General features: G+C 53.3%; 1 protein-coding gene across 2 annotated transcripts in view; it reads right to left on the bottom strand.

The window, feature by feature from the left end:
- The window catches only part of LOC137361965 (extracellular matrix protein A-like), a 213,690-nt gene that overhangs the window by 116,961 nt on the left and 78,737 nt on the right, over nucleotides 1-17,992 (bottom strand). For both annotated transcript variants that reach the window (XM_068026561.1, XM_068026562.1), the window contains exons 14-18: nucleotides 14,511-14,666; nucleotides 13,379-13,531; nucleotides 12,346-12,498; nucleotides 2,592-2,750; nucleotides 166-363 (exon numbers count right to left, since the gene is read on the bottom strand). In XM_068026561.1, coding sequence (XP_067882662.1) covers nucleotides 166-363; nucleotides 2,592-2,750; nucleotides 12,346-12,498; nucleotides 13,379-13,531; nucleotides 14,511-14,666 — 819 coding nt within the window. The remainder of the gene's footprint in view (nucleotides 1-165; nucleotides 364-2,591; nucleotides 2,751-12,345; nucleotides 12,499-13,378; nucleotides 13,532-14,510; nucleotides 14,667-17,992) is intronic.

Raw genomic sequence — 17,992 nt, 5'->3', positions numbered from 1 at the left:
AGACATACAGAGTCTGAGAATGAGAGATACAGAGTGAGAGAGAGTCAGGCAGACAGAGACAGAGAGAGACAGACAAACAGAGCCTGAGAATCAGAGAGAGACCACGACAGACAGACAGATGGAGGTCAGACACAGAGAGAAGTTCCGCTCTCGGCCGGTACAGACCTGTCAAGGAATCACGCTTTGTGGACCAGGAGCTTCCTCCACTAGACTTCCCATAGAATGATGGGACACATCGTTTCTGACAGCCAGCGTCACAGCAGGTTTGGGATGCGTCGCAGTCTCCATCCGACTCACACACCTTCCCGAATGTGCAGTTACACACACGGGCCAGCAGTGCTGGCTGAAGACACTTACCATCCTCTGTGAGAGAGAAAAACAGAGACAAGTTACAGCACAGGGTTAGATACAGAGTAAAGCTCCCTCTACACTGTCCCCATCAAACACTCCCCAGGATAGGTACAGCACAGGGTTAGATACAGAGTAAAGCTCCCTCTACATTGTCCCCAACAAACACTCCCCAGGATAGGTACAGCACAGGGTTAGATACAGAGTGAAGCTCCCTCTACACTGTCCCCAACAAACACTCCCCAGGATAGGTACAGCACAAGGTTAGATACAGAGTGAAGCTCCCTCTACATTGTCCCCATCAAACACTCCCCAGGACAGGTACAGTACGGGGGGGGTTAGATACAGAGTAAAGCTCCCTCTACACTGTCCCCAACAAACACTCCCCAGGACAGGTACAGTACGGGGGGTTAGATACAGAGTAAAGCTCCCTCTACACTGTCCCCATCAAACACTCCCCAGGACAGGTACAGTACGGGGGTTAGATACAGAGTAAAGCTCCCTCTGCACTGTCCCCAACAAACACTCCCCAGGACAGGTACAGTACGGGGGGTTAGATACAGAGTAAAGCTCCCTCTACACTGTCCAAATCAAACACTCCCCAGGACAGGTACAGTACGGGGGTTAGATACAGAGTAAAGCTCCCTCTACACTGTCCTCCATCAAACACTCCCCAGGACAGGTACAGTACGGGGGGGTTAGATACAGAGTAAACTCCCTCTACACTGTCCTCCATCAAACACTCCCCAGGACAGGTACAGCACACGGTTAGATACAGAGTAAAGCTCCCTCCACACTGTCCCCCATCAAACACTCCCCAGGACAGGTACAGTACGGGGGGGTTAGATACAGAGTAAACTCCCTCGACACTGTCCCCATCAAACACTCCCCAGGACAGGTACAGTACGGGGGGGTTAGATACAGAGTAAACTCCCTCTACACTGTCCCCATCAAACACTCCCCAGGACAGGTACAGTACGGGGGTTAGATACAGAGTAAAGCTCCCTCTACACTGTCCCCCATCAAACACTCCCCAGGACAGGTACAGTACGGGGGTTAGATACAGAGTAAAGCTCCCTCTACACTGTCCCCCATCAAACACTCCCCAGGACAGGTACAGTACGGGGGGTTAGATACAGAGTAAAGCTCCCTCGACACTGTCCCCCATCAAACACTCCCCAGGACAGGTACAGTACGGGGGGGGTTAGATACAGAGTAAAGCTCCCTCTACACTGTCCCCCATCAAACACTCCCCAGGACAGGTACAGCACGGGGGGGTTAGATACAGAGTAAAGCTCCCTCTGCACTGTCCCCATCAAACACTCCCCAGGACAGGTACAGTACACGGTTAGATACAGAGTAAAGCTCCCTCTACACTGTCCCCATCAAACACTCCCCAGGACAGGTACAGTACAGGGGGGTTAGATACAGAGTAAAGCTCCCTCTACACTGTCCCCCATCAAACACTCCCCAGGACAGGTACAGTACGGGGGGGTTAGATACAGAGTAAAGCTCCCTCTACACTGTCCCCCATCAAACACTCCCCAGGACAGGTACAGTACGGGGGTTAGATACAGAGTAAAGCTCCCTCTACACTGTCCCCCATCAAACACTCCCAGGACAGGTACAGTACGGGGGTTAGATACAGAGTAAACTCCCTCTACACTGTCCCCATCAAACACTCCCCAGGACAGGTACAGTACGGGGGTTAGATACAGAGTAAAGCTCCCTCTACACTGTCCCCATCAAACACTCCCCAGGACAGGTACAGCACATGGTTAGATACAGAGTAAAGCTCCCTCTACACTGTCCCCCATCAAACACTCCCCAGGACAGGTACAGTACGGGGGTTAGATACAGAGTAAAGCTCCCTCTACACTGTCCCCATCAAACACTCCCCAGGACAGGTACAGTACGGGGGGGGTTAGATACAGAGTAAAGCTCCCTCTACACTGTCCCCCATCAAACACTCCCCAGGACAGGTACAGTACGGGGGTTAGATACAGAGTAAAGCTCCCTCTACACTGTCCCCATCAAACACTCCCCAGGACAGGTACAGTACGGGGGTTAGATACAGAGTAAAGCTCCCTCTACACTGTCCCCATCAAACACTCCCCAGGACAGGTACAGCACACGGTTAGATACAGAGTAAAGCTCCCTCTACACTGTCCCCATCAAACACTCCCCAGGACAGGTACAGCACATGGTTAGATACAGAGTAAAGCTCAGACATTTCTACTCACCATCTCTGAATATCTTGAAGACACATCTGGCCCCACAGGGGGTTTGGCAACATGTCTGCCACCTGCCGCAGTCACGTTCACCCTCACATACTTTCCCCATGGTCGAATTGCAGACATAACTCAGTTTACTGGGGCTGGCACACTCCCCGGGTTTGTCACCTACAAAGTCAGAAATTGGATATAAGGCCCCATTTAGACAGGAGGGACAAGTGCAGTGGGTTCCTAGTGGGCATTCTCCCACTGCCTTCAGTCATTGTGAGTCACTGAGATCAATGGACCCACTCTGCTTTACTGAGGCATCCGTACCAGGCACATCCCAGTCTCCAATCCTCACTGTGACAGCAATTCTCTTTACACTGAGCCCCATTCACCATCACAGCGAGCTCACATCCCCATCACTACAAGCCCACCCTCTCACTCTGAGCCCATTCCCAGTACTACCAGTAATCCATCTCACTCTGAGACCATTCCCATTACTACCAGTCCTCCATCTCACTCCGAACTCATTCCCATTACTACCAGTCCTCCATCTCACTCTGAACCCATTCCCATTACTACCAGTCCCCCATCTCACTCCGAACCCATTCCCATTACTACCAGTCCTCCATCTCACTCCGAACTCATTCCCATTACTACCAGTCCCCCATCTCACTCTGAACCCATTCCCATTACTACCAGTCCCCTATCTCACTCCGAACCCATTCCCATTACTACCAGTCCCCTATCTCACTCTGAACCCATTCCCATTACTACCAGTCCTCCATCTCACTCCGAACCAATTCCCATTACTACCAGTCCTCCATCTCACTCCGAACCCATTCCCATTACTACCAGTCCTCCATCTCACTCCGAACCCATTCCCATTACTACCAGTCCCCTATCTCACTCCGAACCCATTCCCATTACTACCAGTCCCCTATCTCACTCCGAACCAATTCCCATTACTACCAGTCCTCCATCTCACTCCGAACCCATTCCCATTACTACCAGTCCTCCATCTCACTCCGAACCCATTCCCATTACTACCAGTCCCCTATCTCACTCCGAACCCATTCCCATTACTACCAGTACCCTATCTCACTCCGAACCCATTCCCATTACTATCAGTCCCCCATCTCACTCCGAACCCATTCCCATTACTACCAGTCCCCCATCTCACTCCGAACCCATTCCCATTACTACCAGTCCCCTATCTCACTCCGAACCCATTCCCATTACTACCAGTCCCCCATCTCACTCTGAACCCATTCCCATTACTACCAGTCCCCCATCTCACTCTGAACCCATTCCCATTACTACCAGTCCCCTATCTCACTCCGAACCCATTCCCATTACTACCAGTCCTCCATCTCACTCTGAACCCATTCCCATTACTACCAGTCCCCCATCTCACTCTGAACCCATTCCCATTACTACCAGTCCTCCATCTCACTCCGAACCCATTCCCATTACTACCAGTCCCCTATCTCACTCTGAACCCATTCCCATTACTACCAGTCCCCCATCTCACTCTGAACCCATTCCCATTACTACCAGTCCCCCATCTCACTCTGAACCCATTCCCATTACTACCAGTCCTCCATCTCACTCTGAACCCATTCCCATTACTACCAGTCCCCTATCTCACTCTGAACCCATTCCCATTACTACCAGTCCTCCATCTCACTCTGAACCCATTCCCATTACTACCAGTCCTCCATCTCACTCTGAACCCATTCCCATTACTACCAGTCCCCCATCTCACTCCGAACCCATTCCCATTACTACCAGTCCCCCATCTCACTCCGAACCCATTCCCATTACTACCAGTCCCCTATCTCACTCCGAACCCATTCCCATTACTACCAGTCCCCTATCTCACTCCGAACCCATTCCCATTACTACCAGTCCTCCATCTCACTCTGAACCCATTCCCATTACTACCAGTCCCCCATCTCACTCCGAACCCATTCCCATTACTACCAGTCCTCCATCTCACTCCGAACCCATTCCCATTACTACCAGTCCTCCATCTCACTCCGAACCCATTCCCATTACTACCAGTCCCCTATCTCACTCCGAACCCATTCCCATTACTACCAGTCCCCTATCTCACTCTGAACCCATTCCCATTACTACCAGTCCTCCATCTCACTCTGAACCCATTCCCATTACTACCAGTCCCCCATCTCACTCCGAACCCATTCCCATTACTACCAGTCCTCCATCTCACTCCGAACCCATTCCCATTACTACCAGTCCTCCATCTCACTCCGAACCCATTCCCATTACTACCAGTCCTCCATCTCACTCTGAACCCATTCCCATTACTACCAGTCCCCTATCTCACTCCGAACCCATTCCCATTACTACCAGTCCCCCATCTCACTCCGAACCCATTCCCATTACTACCAGTCCCCTATCTCACTCCGAACCCATTCCCATTACTACCAGTCCTCCATCTCACTCTGAACCCATTCCCATTACTACCAGTCCTCCATCTCACTCTGAACCCATTCCCATTACTACCAGTCCTCCATCTCACTCCGAACCCATTCCCATTACTACCAGTCCCCCATCTCACTCCGAACCCATTCCCATTACTACCAGTCCCCTATCTCACTCCGAACCCATTCCCATTACTACCAGTCCTCCATCTCACTCCGAACCCATTCCCATTACTCCCAGTCCTCCATCTCACTCTGAACCCATTCCCATTACTACCAGTCCCCCATCTCACTCCGAACCCATTCCCATTACTACCAGTCCCCCATCTCACTCCGAACCCATTCCCATTACTACCAGTCCCCCATCTCACTCCGAACCCATTCCCATTACTACCAGCCCCCCATCTCACTCTGAACCAATTCCCATCACTACCAGTCCTCCATCTCACTCCGAACCCATTCCCATTACTACCAGTCCCCCATCTCACTCCGAACCCATTCCCATTACTACCAGTCCCCCATCTCACTCCGAACCCATTCCCATTACTACCAGTCCCCCATCTCACTCTGAACCCATTCCCATTACTACCAGTCCCCTATCTCACTCTGAACCCATTCCCATTACTACCAGTCCCCTATCTCACTCTGAGCCCATTCCCATCACTACCAGTCCCCTATCTCACTCTGAACCCATTCCCATTCCTACCAGTCCCCCATCTCACTCCGAACCCATTCCCATTACTACCAGTCCCCCATCTCACTCTGAACCCATTCCCATTACTACCAGTCCCCCATCTCACTCCGAACCCATTCCCATTACTACCAGCCCCCCATCTCACTCTGAACCAATTCCCATCACTACCAGTCCTCCATCTCACTCCGAACCCATTCCCATTACTACCAGTCCCCCATCTCACTCCGAACCCATTCCCATTACTACCAGTCCCCCATCTCACTCCGAACCCATTCCCATTACTACCAGTCCCCCATCTCACTCCGAACCCATTCCCATTACTACCAGTCCCCCATCTCACTCCGAACCCATTCCCATTACTACCAGTCCCCCATCTCACTCCGAACCCATTCCCATTACTACCAGTCCCCCATCTCACTCCGAACCCATTCCCATTACTACCAGTCCCCCATCTCACTCTGAACCCATTCCCATTACTACCAGTCCTCCATCTCACTCTGAACCCATTCCCATTACTACCAGTCCCCATCTCACTCCGAACCCATTCCCATTACTACCAGTCCCCCATCTCACTCCGAGCCCATTCCCATTACTACCAGTCCCCCATCTCACTCCGAACCCATTCCCATTACTACCAGTCCCCCATCTCACTCCGAACCCATTCCCATTACTACCAGTCCCCTATCTCACTCTGAACCCATTCCCATTACTACCAGTCCCCTATCTCACTCTGAACCCATTCCCATTACTACCAGTCCCCCATCTCACTCCGAACCCATTCCCATTACTACCAGTCCCCCATCTCACTCCGAACCCATTCCCATTACTACCAGTCCCCCATCTCACTCTGAACCCATTCCCATTACTACCAGTCCCCTATCTCACTCCGAACCCATTCCCATTACTACCAGTCCCCTATCTCACTCTGAACCCATTCCCATTACTACCAGTCCCCCATCTCACTCTGAACCAATTCCCATCACTACCAGTCCCCTATCTCACTCCGAACCCATTCCCATTACTACCAGTCCCCCATCTCACTCTGAACCCATTCCCATTACTACCAGTCCCCTATCTCACTCCGAACCCATTCCCATCACTACCAGTCCCCCATCTCACTCCGAACCCATTCCCATCACTACCAGTCCCCCATCTCACTCCGAACCCATTCCCATTACTACCAGTCCCCCATCTCACTCCGAACCCATTCCCATCACTACCAGTCCCCCATCTCACTCCGAACCCATTCCCATCACTACCAGTCCCCCATCTCACTCCGAACCAATTCCCATCACTACCAGTCCCCCATCTCACTCCGAACCAATTCCCATCACTACCAGACCCCCATCTCACTCTGAACCCATTCCCATTACTACCAGTCCCCCATCTCACTCCGAACCAATTCCCATTACTACCAGTCCCCCATCTCACTCTGAACCCATTCCCATTACTACCAGTCCCCTATCTCACTCCGAACCCATTCCCATTACTACCAGTCCCCCATCTCACTCCGAACCAATTCCCAACACTACCAGTCCCCCATCTCACTCCGAACCCATTCCCATTACTACTAGTCCCCCATCTCACTCCGAACCCATTCCCATTACTACCAGTCCTCCATCTCACTCTGAACCAATTCCCATCACTACCAGTCCCCTATCTCACTCCGAACCAATTCCCATCACTACCAGTCCCCCATCTCACTCCGAGCCCATTCCCATTACTACCAGTCCCCCATCTCACTCTGAACCCATTCCCATTACTACCAGTCCCCCATCTCACTCCGAGCCCACTCCCATTACTACCAGTCCACCAACTCACTCCGAGCCCATTCCCATCACTACCAGTCCCCCAACTCACTCCGAACCAATTCCCATCACTACCAGTCCCCCAACTCACTCCGAACCAATTCCCATTACTACCAGTCCCCCATCTCACTCCGAGCCCATTCCCATCACTACCAGTCCCCCAACTCACTCCGAACCAATTCCCATTACTACCAGTCCCCCAACTCACTCCGAACCAATTCCCATTACTACCAGTCCCCCAACTCACTCCGAACCAATTCCCATTACTACCAGTCCACCAACTCACTCCGAGCCCATTCCCATCACTACCAGTCCTCCATCTCACTCCGAACCCATTCCCATTACTACCAGTCCCCCAACTCACTCCGAACCAATTCCCATCACTACCAGTCCCCCATCTCACTCCGAGCCCATTCCCATTACTACCAGTCCCCCATCGCACTCCGAGCCCACTCCCATTACTACCAGTCCACCAACTCACTCCGAGCCCATTCCCATCACTACCAGTCCCCCAACTCACTCCGAACCAATTCCCATCACTACCAGTCCCCCAACTCACTCCGAACCAATTCCCATTACTACCAGTCCCCCATCTCACTCCGAGCCCATTCCCATCACTACCAGTCCCCCAACTCACTCCGAACCAATTCCCATTACTACCAGTCCCCCAACTCACTCCGAACCAATTCCCATTACTACCAGTCCCCCAACTCACTCCGAACCAATTCCCATTACTACCAGTCCACCAACTCACTCCGAGCCCATTCCCATCACTACCAGTCCTCCATCTCACTCCGAACCCATTCCCATTACTACCAGTCCCCCAACTCACTCCGAACCAATTCCCATCACTACCAGTCCCCCATCTCACTCCAAAACCCATTCCCATTACTACCAGTCCCCCATCTCACTCCGAACCCATTCCCATCACTACCAGTCCCCCATCTCACTCTAAACCAATTCCCATTACTACTAGTCCCCTATCTCACTCTAAACCAATTCCCATTACTACCAGTCCCCCATCTCACTCCGAACCCATTCCCATTACTACCAGTCCTCCATCTCACTCTGAACCAATTCCCATTACTACCAGTCCCCTATCTCACTCTAAACCAATTCCCATTACTACCAGTCCCCTATCTCACTCCGAACCCATTCCCATCACTACCAGTCCCCCATCTCACTCCGAACCCATTCCCATCACTACCAGTCCCCCATCTCACTCCGAACCAATTCCCATTACTACCAGTCCCCCATCTCACTCCGAACCCATTCCCATTACTACCAGTCCCCTATCTCACTCTAAACCAATTCCCATTACTACCAGTCCCCCATCTCACTCCGAACCCATTCCCATTACTACCAGTCCTCCATCTCACTCTGAACCAATTCCCATTACTACCAGTCCCCCATCTCACTCCGAACCCATTCCCATTACTACCAGTCCTCCATCTCACTCTAAACCAATTCCCATCACTACCAGTCCTCCATCTCACTCTAAACCAATTCCCATCACTACCAGCCCACCCTCTCACTCTGACCCCATTCCCATCACTACCAGCCCACCCTCTCACTCTGACCCCATTCCCATCACTACCAGCCCACCCTCTCACTCTGACCCCACTCCTATCACTACCAGCCCATCCGCTTACTCCGAGCCCACCCTCTCACTCTGACCCCACTCCTATCACTCCCAGCCTCCCCCTCACTCCGAGCCCACCCTCTCACTCTGACCCCATTCCCCATCACTACCAGCCCACCCTCTCACTCCGAGCCCACCCTCTCACTCTGACCCCAAACACATCACTACCAGCCCACCCTCTCACTCTGACCCCAAACACATCACTACCAGCCCAGCTTCTCACTCCAAGCCCATCCTCTCACTCTGACCCCACTCCCATCACTACCAGCCTCCCCCTCACTCCAAGCCCATCCTCTCAGTCTGACTCCACTCCCATCACTCCCAGCCTCCCCCTCACTCCGAGGGCATCCTCACACTCTGACCCCACTCCTATCACTACCAGCCCAGCTTCACACTCCGAGCCCATCAACTCACTCTGTCCCCACTCCTATCACTACCAGCCCACCCTCTCACTCCGAGCCCATCCTCTCACTCTGACCCCACTCCCATCACTACCTGCCCCTCCTCTCGCTCCAAGCCCACCCTCTCTCTCTGACCCCACTCCCATCACTACCTGCCCTCCTCTCACTCCAAGCCCATCCTCTCTCTCTGAACCCACTCCCATCACCACAAGCCCACCCTCTCACTCCGAGCCCACCATCTCACTCTGACCCCACTCCCATCACTCCCAGCCCACCCTCTCACTCTGACCCCACTCCCATCACTCCCAGCCCACCCTCTCATTCTAACCCCACTCCCATCACTACCAGCCCACCCTCTCACTCCGAGTCCACCCTCTCACTCTGACCCCACTCCCATCACTACCAGCCCACCCTCTCACTCCGAGTCCACCCTCTCACTCTGACCCCACTCCCATCACTACCAGCCCACCCTCTCACTCCGAGCCCACCCTCTCACTCTGACCCCAAACACATCACTCCCAGCCCACCCTCTCACTCTGACCCCACTCCCATCACTACCAGCCCACCCTCTCACTCTGACCCCACTCCCATCACTACCAGCCCACCCTCTCACTCCGAGCCCACCCTCTCACTCTGACCCCAAACACATCACTCCCAGCCCACCCTCTCACTCTGACCCCACTCCTATCACTACCAGCCCAGCCTCTCACTCCGAGCCCATCCTCACACTCTGACCCCACTCCTATCACTACCAGCCCAGCTTCACACTCCGAGCCCATCAACTCACTCTGACCCCACTCCTATCACCAGCAGCCCACCCTCTCACTCCGAGCCCATCCTCTCACTCTGACCCCACTCCCATCACTACCTGCCCCTCCTCTCACTCCAAGCCCGCCCTCTCTCTCTGACCCCACTCCCATCACCACCAGCCCACCCTCTCACTCCGAGCCCACCATCTCCCTCTGACCCCACTCCCATCACTCCCAGCCCACCCTCTCACTTTGACCCCACTCCCATCACTCCCAGCCCACCCTCTCATTCTGACCCCACTCCCATCACTACCAGCCCACCCTCTCACTCCGAGCCCACCCTCTCACTCTGACCCCACTCCCATCACTACCAGCCCACCCTCTCACTCCGAGCCCACCCTCTCACTCTGAACCCACTCCCATCACGCCCAGCCCACCCTCTCATTCTGACCCCACTCCCATCACTACCAGCCCACCCTCTCACTCCGACCCCATCCTCTCACTCCGAGCCCATTCTCCATCACTCCAAGCCCACCCTCTCATTCTGACCCCACTCCCATCACTACCAGCCCATCCTCTCACTCCGAGCCCATTCTCCATCACTCCCAGCCCGCCCTCTCATTCTGACCCAACTCCAATCACGACCAGCCCACCCTCTTACTCCGACCCCATCCTCTCACTCCGAGCCCACCCTCTCACTCTGACCCCACTCCTATCACTACCAGCCCACCCTCTCACTCTGACCCCACTCCCATCACTACCAGCCCACCCTCTCACTCCGAACCCACCCTCTCACTCTGACCCCACTCCCATCACTACCAGCCCACCCTCTCACTCTGAGCCCACCCTCTCACTCCGAGTCCATTCTCCATCACTACCAGCCCATCCTCTCACTCTGAGCCCACACTCTCACTCCGAGCCCATTCTCCATCACTCCAAGCCCACCCTCTCACTCTGAGCCCATTCTCCCTCATTAGCAGCCCACCCTCTCACTCCGAGTCCACCCTCTCACTCTGAGCACATTCTCCATCATTACCAGCCAACCCTCTCACTCCAATGACGCCCTCTCACTCCGAGCCCATCCTCTCACTCTGACCCCTCTCCCATCATGCCAGCCCACCCTCTCACTCCAAGCCCACCCTCACAACTCCAAGCCCACCCTCTCACTCCAAGCCCACCCTCACAACTCCAAGCCCACCCTCACACTCCAAGCCCACCCTCACAACTCCAAGCCCACCCTCACAACTCCAAGCCCAGCCTCACAACTCCAAGCCCACCCTCTCACTCCAAGCCCACCCTCACAACTCCAAGCCCACCCTCTCACTCCAAGCCCACCCTCACAACTCCAAGCCCACCCTCTCACTCTAAGCCCACCCTCTCACTCCAAGCCCACACTCTCACTCCAAGCCCACCCCCACACTCCAAGCCCACCCCCACACTCCAAGCCCACCCTCTCACTCCAAGCCCACCCTCACACTCCAAGCCCACCCTCTCACTCCAATCCCACCCTCACACTCCAAGCCCACCCTCACACTCCAAGCCCACCCTCACAACTCCAAGCCCACCCTCTCACTCCAAGCCCACCCTCACACTCCAAGCCCACCCTCTCACTCCAAGCCCACCCTCACAACTCCAAGCCCACCCTCACAACTCCAAGCCCACCCTCACAACTCCAAGCCCACCCTCTCACTCCAAGCCCACCCTCAAAACTCCAAGCCCACCCTCTCACTCCAAGCCCACCCCCACACTCCAAGCCCACCCTCTCACTCCAAGCCCACCCTCTCACTCCAAGCCCACCCTCACAACTCCAAGCCCACCCTCTCACTCCAAGCCCACCCTCACACTCCAAGCCCACCCTCTCACTCCAAGCCCACCCTCTCACTCCAAGCCCACCCTCTCACCAAGCCCACACTCTCACTCCAAGCCCATTCCCCATCACTACCAGCCCACCCTCTGATGTCTATCATACTCTGACCATTGCAGCCCGAATACCCCAGTTTATTGCTGTTGTACCTCTCACAGATTGGTGCTCACCTTGTGTGAATGAATGGACACATTTCTTGCCACACCCAATGTCACAGCACTGTTTATGGGCACTGCAATCATCATCATCCTCACAAGACTTAATGTAGGTTTTCTTGCACAGTTGAGTTACTTTGGAAACTTCCGGGCATTTCTTTGGTTTAACTGAATAAAAGAGAATTTAAAATGAGTCAAATGGCTAAGGAGGCAAAGTCGTAGAACCTCAAAGACAGAGTAAAGCTCCCTCTCCACTGTCCCGATCAAACACTCCCATGGCAGGTACAGCACAGAGTTGGCTGTTGCTTGATTGGGGGTGCTGAGCGCTGATTGCAGCAATGAGCCTCAGCTGGCAGTGCTGGTGGCAGTTGAAGTTTGCAGAGGTGGAGAGAGGAGCTACATTGAGCAGAGGGAGAGCAGTTACAAACAAGCAGAGGGAAAGCTTGAACAACAAACACCTTTCCATTGAAGAAACAGACTTTTGTTGGATGCGAGGTGAGTGCTGGACACCTGACATTTGCTTTGTTTCGGACTGTTGGGGAGGAACAAGTGGCTGGGACAACAAGGGGTGAGGCTGCCAATTCTGTAGGGATCTGTGCTGATCCTGGGCTAGGCCAAGGTGGCAATTCACAGGTCCAGGCTGCGGGCCGTCGGGGAGCGGCGGGAGGGGGAGGTTCCACCCGCCCTGATTGCCTATCCCTTTTCCGAGGTTACGTTCGCGCCCGGGTGTCCCTGGAGAAGGAGCACGCGGTGTCCGCCTGTATGCTTGAGGCCTTCCGCGACCGGTGGGCACCGTAGAGGCTGAGTGCATCATCGATGCTGAGAATGGCATTTTAATTTGAGTTTTTGTTTTATTTATCTGTTTTGAATAAAGTTATTTGTTGAAAATGCTTATCGAGGGGGCTGGGGGAATAAAGGAAACAAAAACGGGGTTGGATACAGAGTAATGCTTGCCATGCACTGTCACATTTAACTTGTGCCCTTGCTCATGGGTGTATGACGGACTTTCTGATGAGGCTGTGTCTGCTGGACTGTAGTTGATGCTCACACTTGCTGAAAAATGACGGGACACATTTCTTCCCGCAGGTGGTTTTACAGCACGTTTGCCAGATGTCACATTCAGTGTCGTGCCTGCAATCATCACCCATTTTCATGTCGCACATCATCGTGAGTCTGCTGTGGAGTGGGCATGTTCCGTTCCCTGAAAGATAATTGAAGGTTAGGTTCACACAACAATCCCCCACATTAGTGCAGGCAGCTGGACCCACACTCTCCCAAGTACCAAGCTGCTGGCAACTGCTGCCAGTTCTCGAGGTTTGACTATCCTCACCCCAGGGGCCAGACATGGAGTGTTGGCAAGATGACTGACTGTGGGAGGCTGAATTCTCATTCCATGTGCTCTCCCCTAACCCAGGGGTCACTGGACAGGGATCAGGAGCAGGAACCCGGGCTGATTCACCCCCTCCTCCCTAACCCAGGGGTCACTGGACAGGGATCAGGAGCAGGAACCCGGGCTGATTCACCCCCCTCCCTAACCCAGGGGTCACTGGACAGGGATCAGGAGCAGGAACCCGGGCTGATTCACCCCCCTCCCTAACCCAGGGGTCACTGGACAGGGATCAGGAGCAGGAACCCGGGCTGATTCACCCCCTCCTCCCTCCCTAACCCAGGGGTCACTGGACAGGGATCAGGAGCAGGAACCCGGGCTGATTCACCCCCCTCCCTAACCCAGGGGTCACTGGACAGGGATCAGGAGCAGGAACCCGGGCTGATTTACCCCCTCCTCCCTCCCTAACCCAGGGGTCACTGGACAGGGATCAGGAGCAGGAACCCGGGCTGATTCACCCCCTCCTCCCTCCCTAACCCAGGGGTCACTGGACAGGGATCAGGAGCAGGAACCCGGGCTGATTCACCCCCCTCCCTAACCCAGGGGTCACTGGACAGGGATCAGGAGCAGGAACCCGGGCTGATTTACCCCCTCCTCCCTCCCTAACCCAGGGGTCACTGGACAGGGATCAGGAGCAGGAACCCGGGTTGATTCACCCCCTCCTCCCTCCCTAACCCAGGGGTCACTGGACAGGGATCAGGAGCAGGAACCCGGGCTCATTCACCCCCCCTTCCCTAACCCAGGGCTCACTGGACAGGGATCAGTATCCAGTCAGTGGGAATGTTTTCCTCACCTTTGCTGAACATCTTGGGGATACATTTCTTGCCACATCCAGCATCACAACAAGTGTGGTAAGCGTCGCAGTCCTTGTTCCCGTCACATGATTCTCCTGTGGTGACATGGCAGAACATGGAAAGTCTGTTCTCAGAGGCGCACTGGTCCCCTGATTCTGGAGAGGAAAGGCGGAATTCATATTTATATTGTGTCATTCATCACATCAAGACGTCTCCATGCACTCTACTGCCAATGATATACTTTATTTGGAATCACAGAATAGAACCATAGAAATTTTAAGGCACAGAATGAGGCCATTTGGCCCATCCTGTCTGTGCCGGCCGATAAACGATCCACCTATTCTAATCCCACCTTCCAGCATTTGGTCTGCAGCTCTGCGGAATACGACACTCGAGGTGCCTATCCAGACTCCTCGTGAATGAGTCGACTGGCAGTGCAGTCACTGTCGCAATCTCGAAAACGTAGCAGCCAATTCACACACAGCAAGATCCCGCAATCAGCCCTTGGAGGTGAAGGCCCCGAATTGGTTTGAATCACAGAATGTTTCGAGCGCAGAACGAGGCCATTCGGCCGGTCGAGTTCATGCAGGCTCCCCGCAAGGGCAATTTAGCTCATTTCTTCCCATAGCTCAGCAAATGTTTTTTCCCGGTTTTGAGTTTTTATCGAATTCCCTTTTGAAAGTCACAGTTGAATCTGTCTCCACCGCCCATTCAGGCAGCACATTCTAGATCGTAAAACTGACTGTGTATAAAAAATGTTTCTGACGCTGCCTCTGGATGTTTTGCTCATCACCTTAAATCAATGTCCTTTGGTTCTTGATCATTCTGCCAATGGGAACAGTTTCTCTCTATCTACTCTGTCTCGGCCCCTCATCATTTTGAACACTTCTATCAAATATCCTCTCAACCTTCTCCTCAAAAATAATTAGCCCAGCTTCAGGAATCTGACCCAGACCCCATCGTCTATCAATGGTCCCACCATTAGACACCATTCATGGTGAAGAGTAACCAGGGGTCCGATCACAGAACTGTTCCAACACAGAAGGAGGCCATTCGGCCCATCGTGTCAGTACGGGCTCTCCGAGTCAGCAATTCACTTTGTGCCATTTCCCTGCCTTTTCTGTCATTCATTCATGGGATGTTGGCATCACTGGCCAGGCCAGCATTTATTGCCCATCCCTAATTGCCCTTGAGAAGGAGGTGGTGAGCTGCCTTCTTGAACCACTGCAGTCCATGTGGGGTAGGTACACCCACAGTGCTGTTAGGAAGGGAGTTCCAGGATTTTGACCCAGTGACAGTGAAGGAACGGCGATATAGTTCCAAGTCAGGATGGTGTGTGACTCGGAGGGGAACTTGTAGGTGGTGGTGTTCCCATGCGTCTGCTGCTCTTGTCCTTCTAGTTTAGTTTAGAGATACAGCACTGAAACAGGCCCTTCGGCCCACCGAGTCTGTGCCGACCATCAGCCACCCATTTACACTAATTCCATATTCCTACCACATCCCCACCTGTCCCTATATTTCCCTACCACCTACCTATACTAGGGGCAATTTATAATGGCCAATTTACCTATCAACCTGCAAGTCTTTTGGCATGTGGGAGGAAACCGGAGCACCCGGAGGAAACCCACGCAGACACAGGGAGAACTTGCAAACTCCACACAGGCAGTATCCAGAATTGAACCCGGGTCGCTGGAGCTGTGAGGCTGCGGTGCTAACCACTGCGCCACTGTGCCGCCCTATTCTAGTTGGTAGAGGTCACGGGTTTGGAAGGTGCTGTCGAAGGAGCCTTGGTGCGTTGCTGCAGTGCATCTTGTAGATGGTACACACTGCTGCCACTGTGCGTCGGTGGTGGAGGGAGTGAATGTTTGTGGATGGGGTGCCCGTCAAGCGGGCTGCTTTGTCCTGGATGGTGTCGAGCTTCTTGAGTGTTGTTGGAGCTGCACACATCCAGGCAAGTGGAGAGTATTCCATCACACTCCTGACTTGTGCCTTGTAGATGGTGGACAGGCTTTGGGGAGTCAGGAGGTGAGTTACTCGCCTCAGGATTCCTAGCCTCTGACCTGCTCTTGTAGCCACAGTATTTATGTGGCTACTCCAGTTCAGTTTCTGGTCAATGGTAGCCCCTTGGATGTTGATAGTGGGGGATTCAGCGATGGTAATGCCGTTGAATGTCAAGGGGAGATGGTTAGATTCTCTCTTGTTGGAGATGGTCATTGCCTGGCACTTGTGTGGCGCGAATGTTACTTGCCACTTATCAGCCCAAGCCTGGATATTGTCCAGGTCTTGCTGCATTTCTACACGGACTGCTTCAGTATCTGAGGAGTCACGAATGGTGCTGAACATTGTGCAATCATCAGCGAACTTCCCCACTTCTGACCTTATGATTGAAGGAAGGTCATTGATGAAGCAGCTGAAGATGGTTGGGCCTAGGACACTACCCTGAGGAACTCCTGCAGTGATGTCCTGGAGCTCAGACGATTGACCTCCAACAACCACAACCATCTTCCTTTGTGCTAGGTATGACTCCAGCCAGAGGAGTGTTTTTCCCCTGATTCCCATTGACTTCAGTTTTGCTCGGGCTCCTTGATGCCATACTCGGTCAAATACTGTCTTGATGTCAAGGGCAGTCACTCTCACCTCTCTACCTGTAATCCTGTAATATATCAGTTAATTCCCTTTTGAATGCCTTGACTGAACTTGCCTCCACCATACTCTTATGCAGTGCATTCCGGATCCTAACCACTCACGTGAAAAAGTTTCTCTCAGGTCATTTTTGCTTCTTTTGTCAAATACTGTAAATCTGTTCCTTCTCCTTCTCGATCCTTTCACGAGTGGGAACAGTTTTTCCCTATCCATTCATGACCCCTCATGATTTTGAATATCTCTGTCAGATCTCTCAGCTTTCTCTTCTCCAAGGAAAACAGCCCCAACTGCTCCAATCTGCCTTTGTAACTGAAGTTCTCTATTTATTTATTTTATTTAGAGATACAGCACTGAAACAGGCCCTTCGGCCCACCGAGTCTGTGCCGACCAACAACCACCCATTTATACTAACCCTACAGTAATCCCATATTCCCTACCATCTACCTACGCTAGGGGCAATTTACAATGGCCAATTTACCTATTAACCTGCAAGTCTTTGGCTGTGGGAGGAAACCGGAGCACCCGGCGAAAACCCACGCGGTCACAGGGAGAACTTGCAAACTCCGCACAGGCAGTACCCAGAATCGAACCCAGGTCCCTGGAGCTGTGAGGCTGCGGTGCTAACCACTGCGCCACTGTGCCACCCTATTGCTAGAACCATTTTCATGAATCTTTTCTGCATTCTCTCCAATGTCTTCACATCTTTCCTCAAATGTGGCATCCAGAACAGGACGCAAAACTCCAGTTGAGGCCGAACCTTAACCTCTCTCTCAACCTCTCCTCCCACCTTCAATGACTCATGCACATATACACCCAGGTCTCTCTGCTCCTTTAGAAT

This window comes from Heterodontus francisci, unplaced genomic scaffold (genome assembly GCF_036365525.1).
Source record: "Heterodontus francisci isolate sHetFra1 unplaced genomic scaffold, sHetFra1.hap1 HAP1_SCAFFOLD_323, whole genome shotgun sequence".
In the NCBI taxonomy this organism is placed as follows: Eukaryota; Metazoa; Chordata; class Chondrichthyes; order Heterodontiformes; family Heterodontidae; genus Heterodontus; species Heterodontus francisci.
This window is presented reverse-complemented; position numbering and strand designations above follow the sequence as displayed.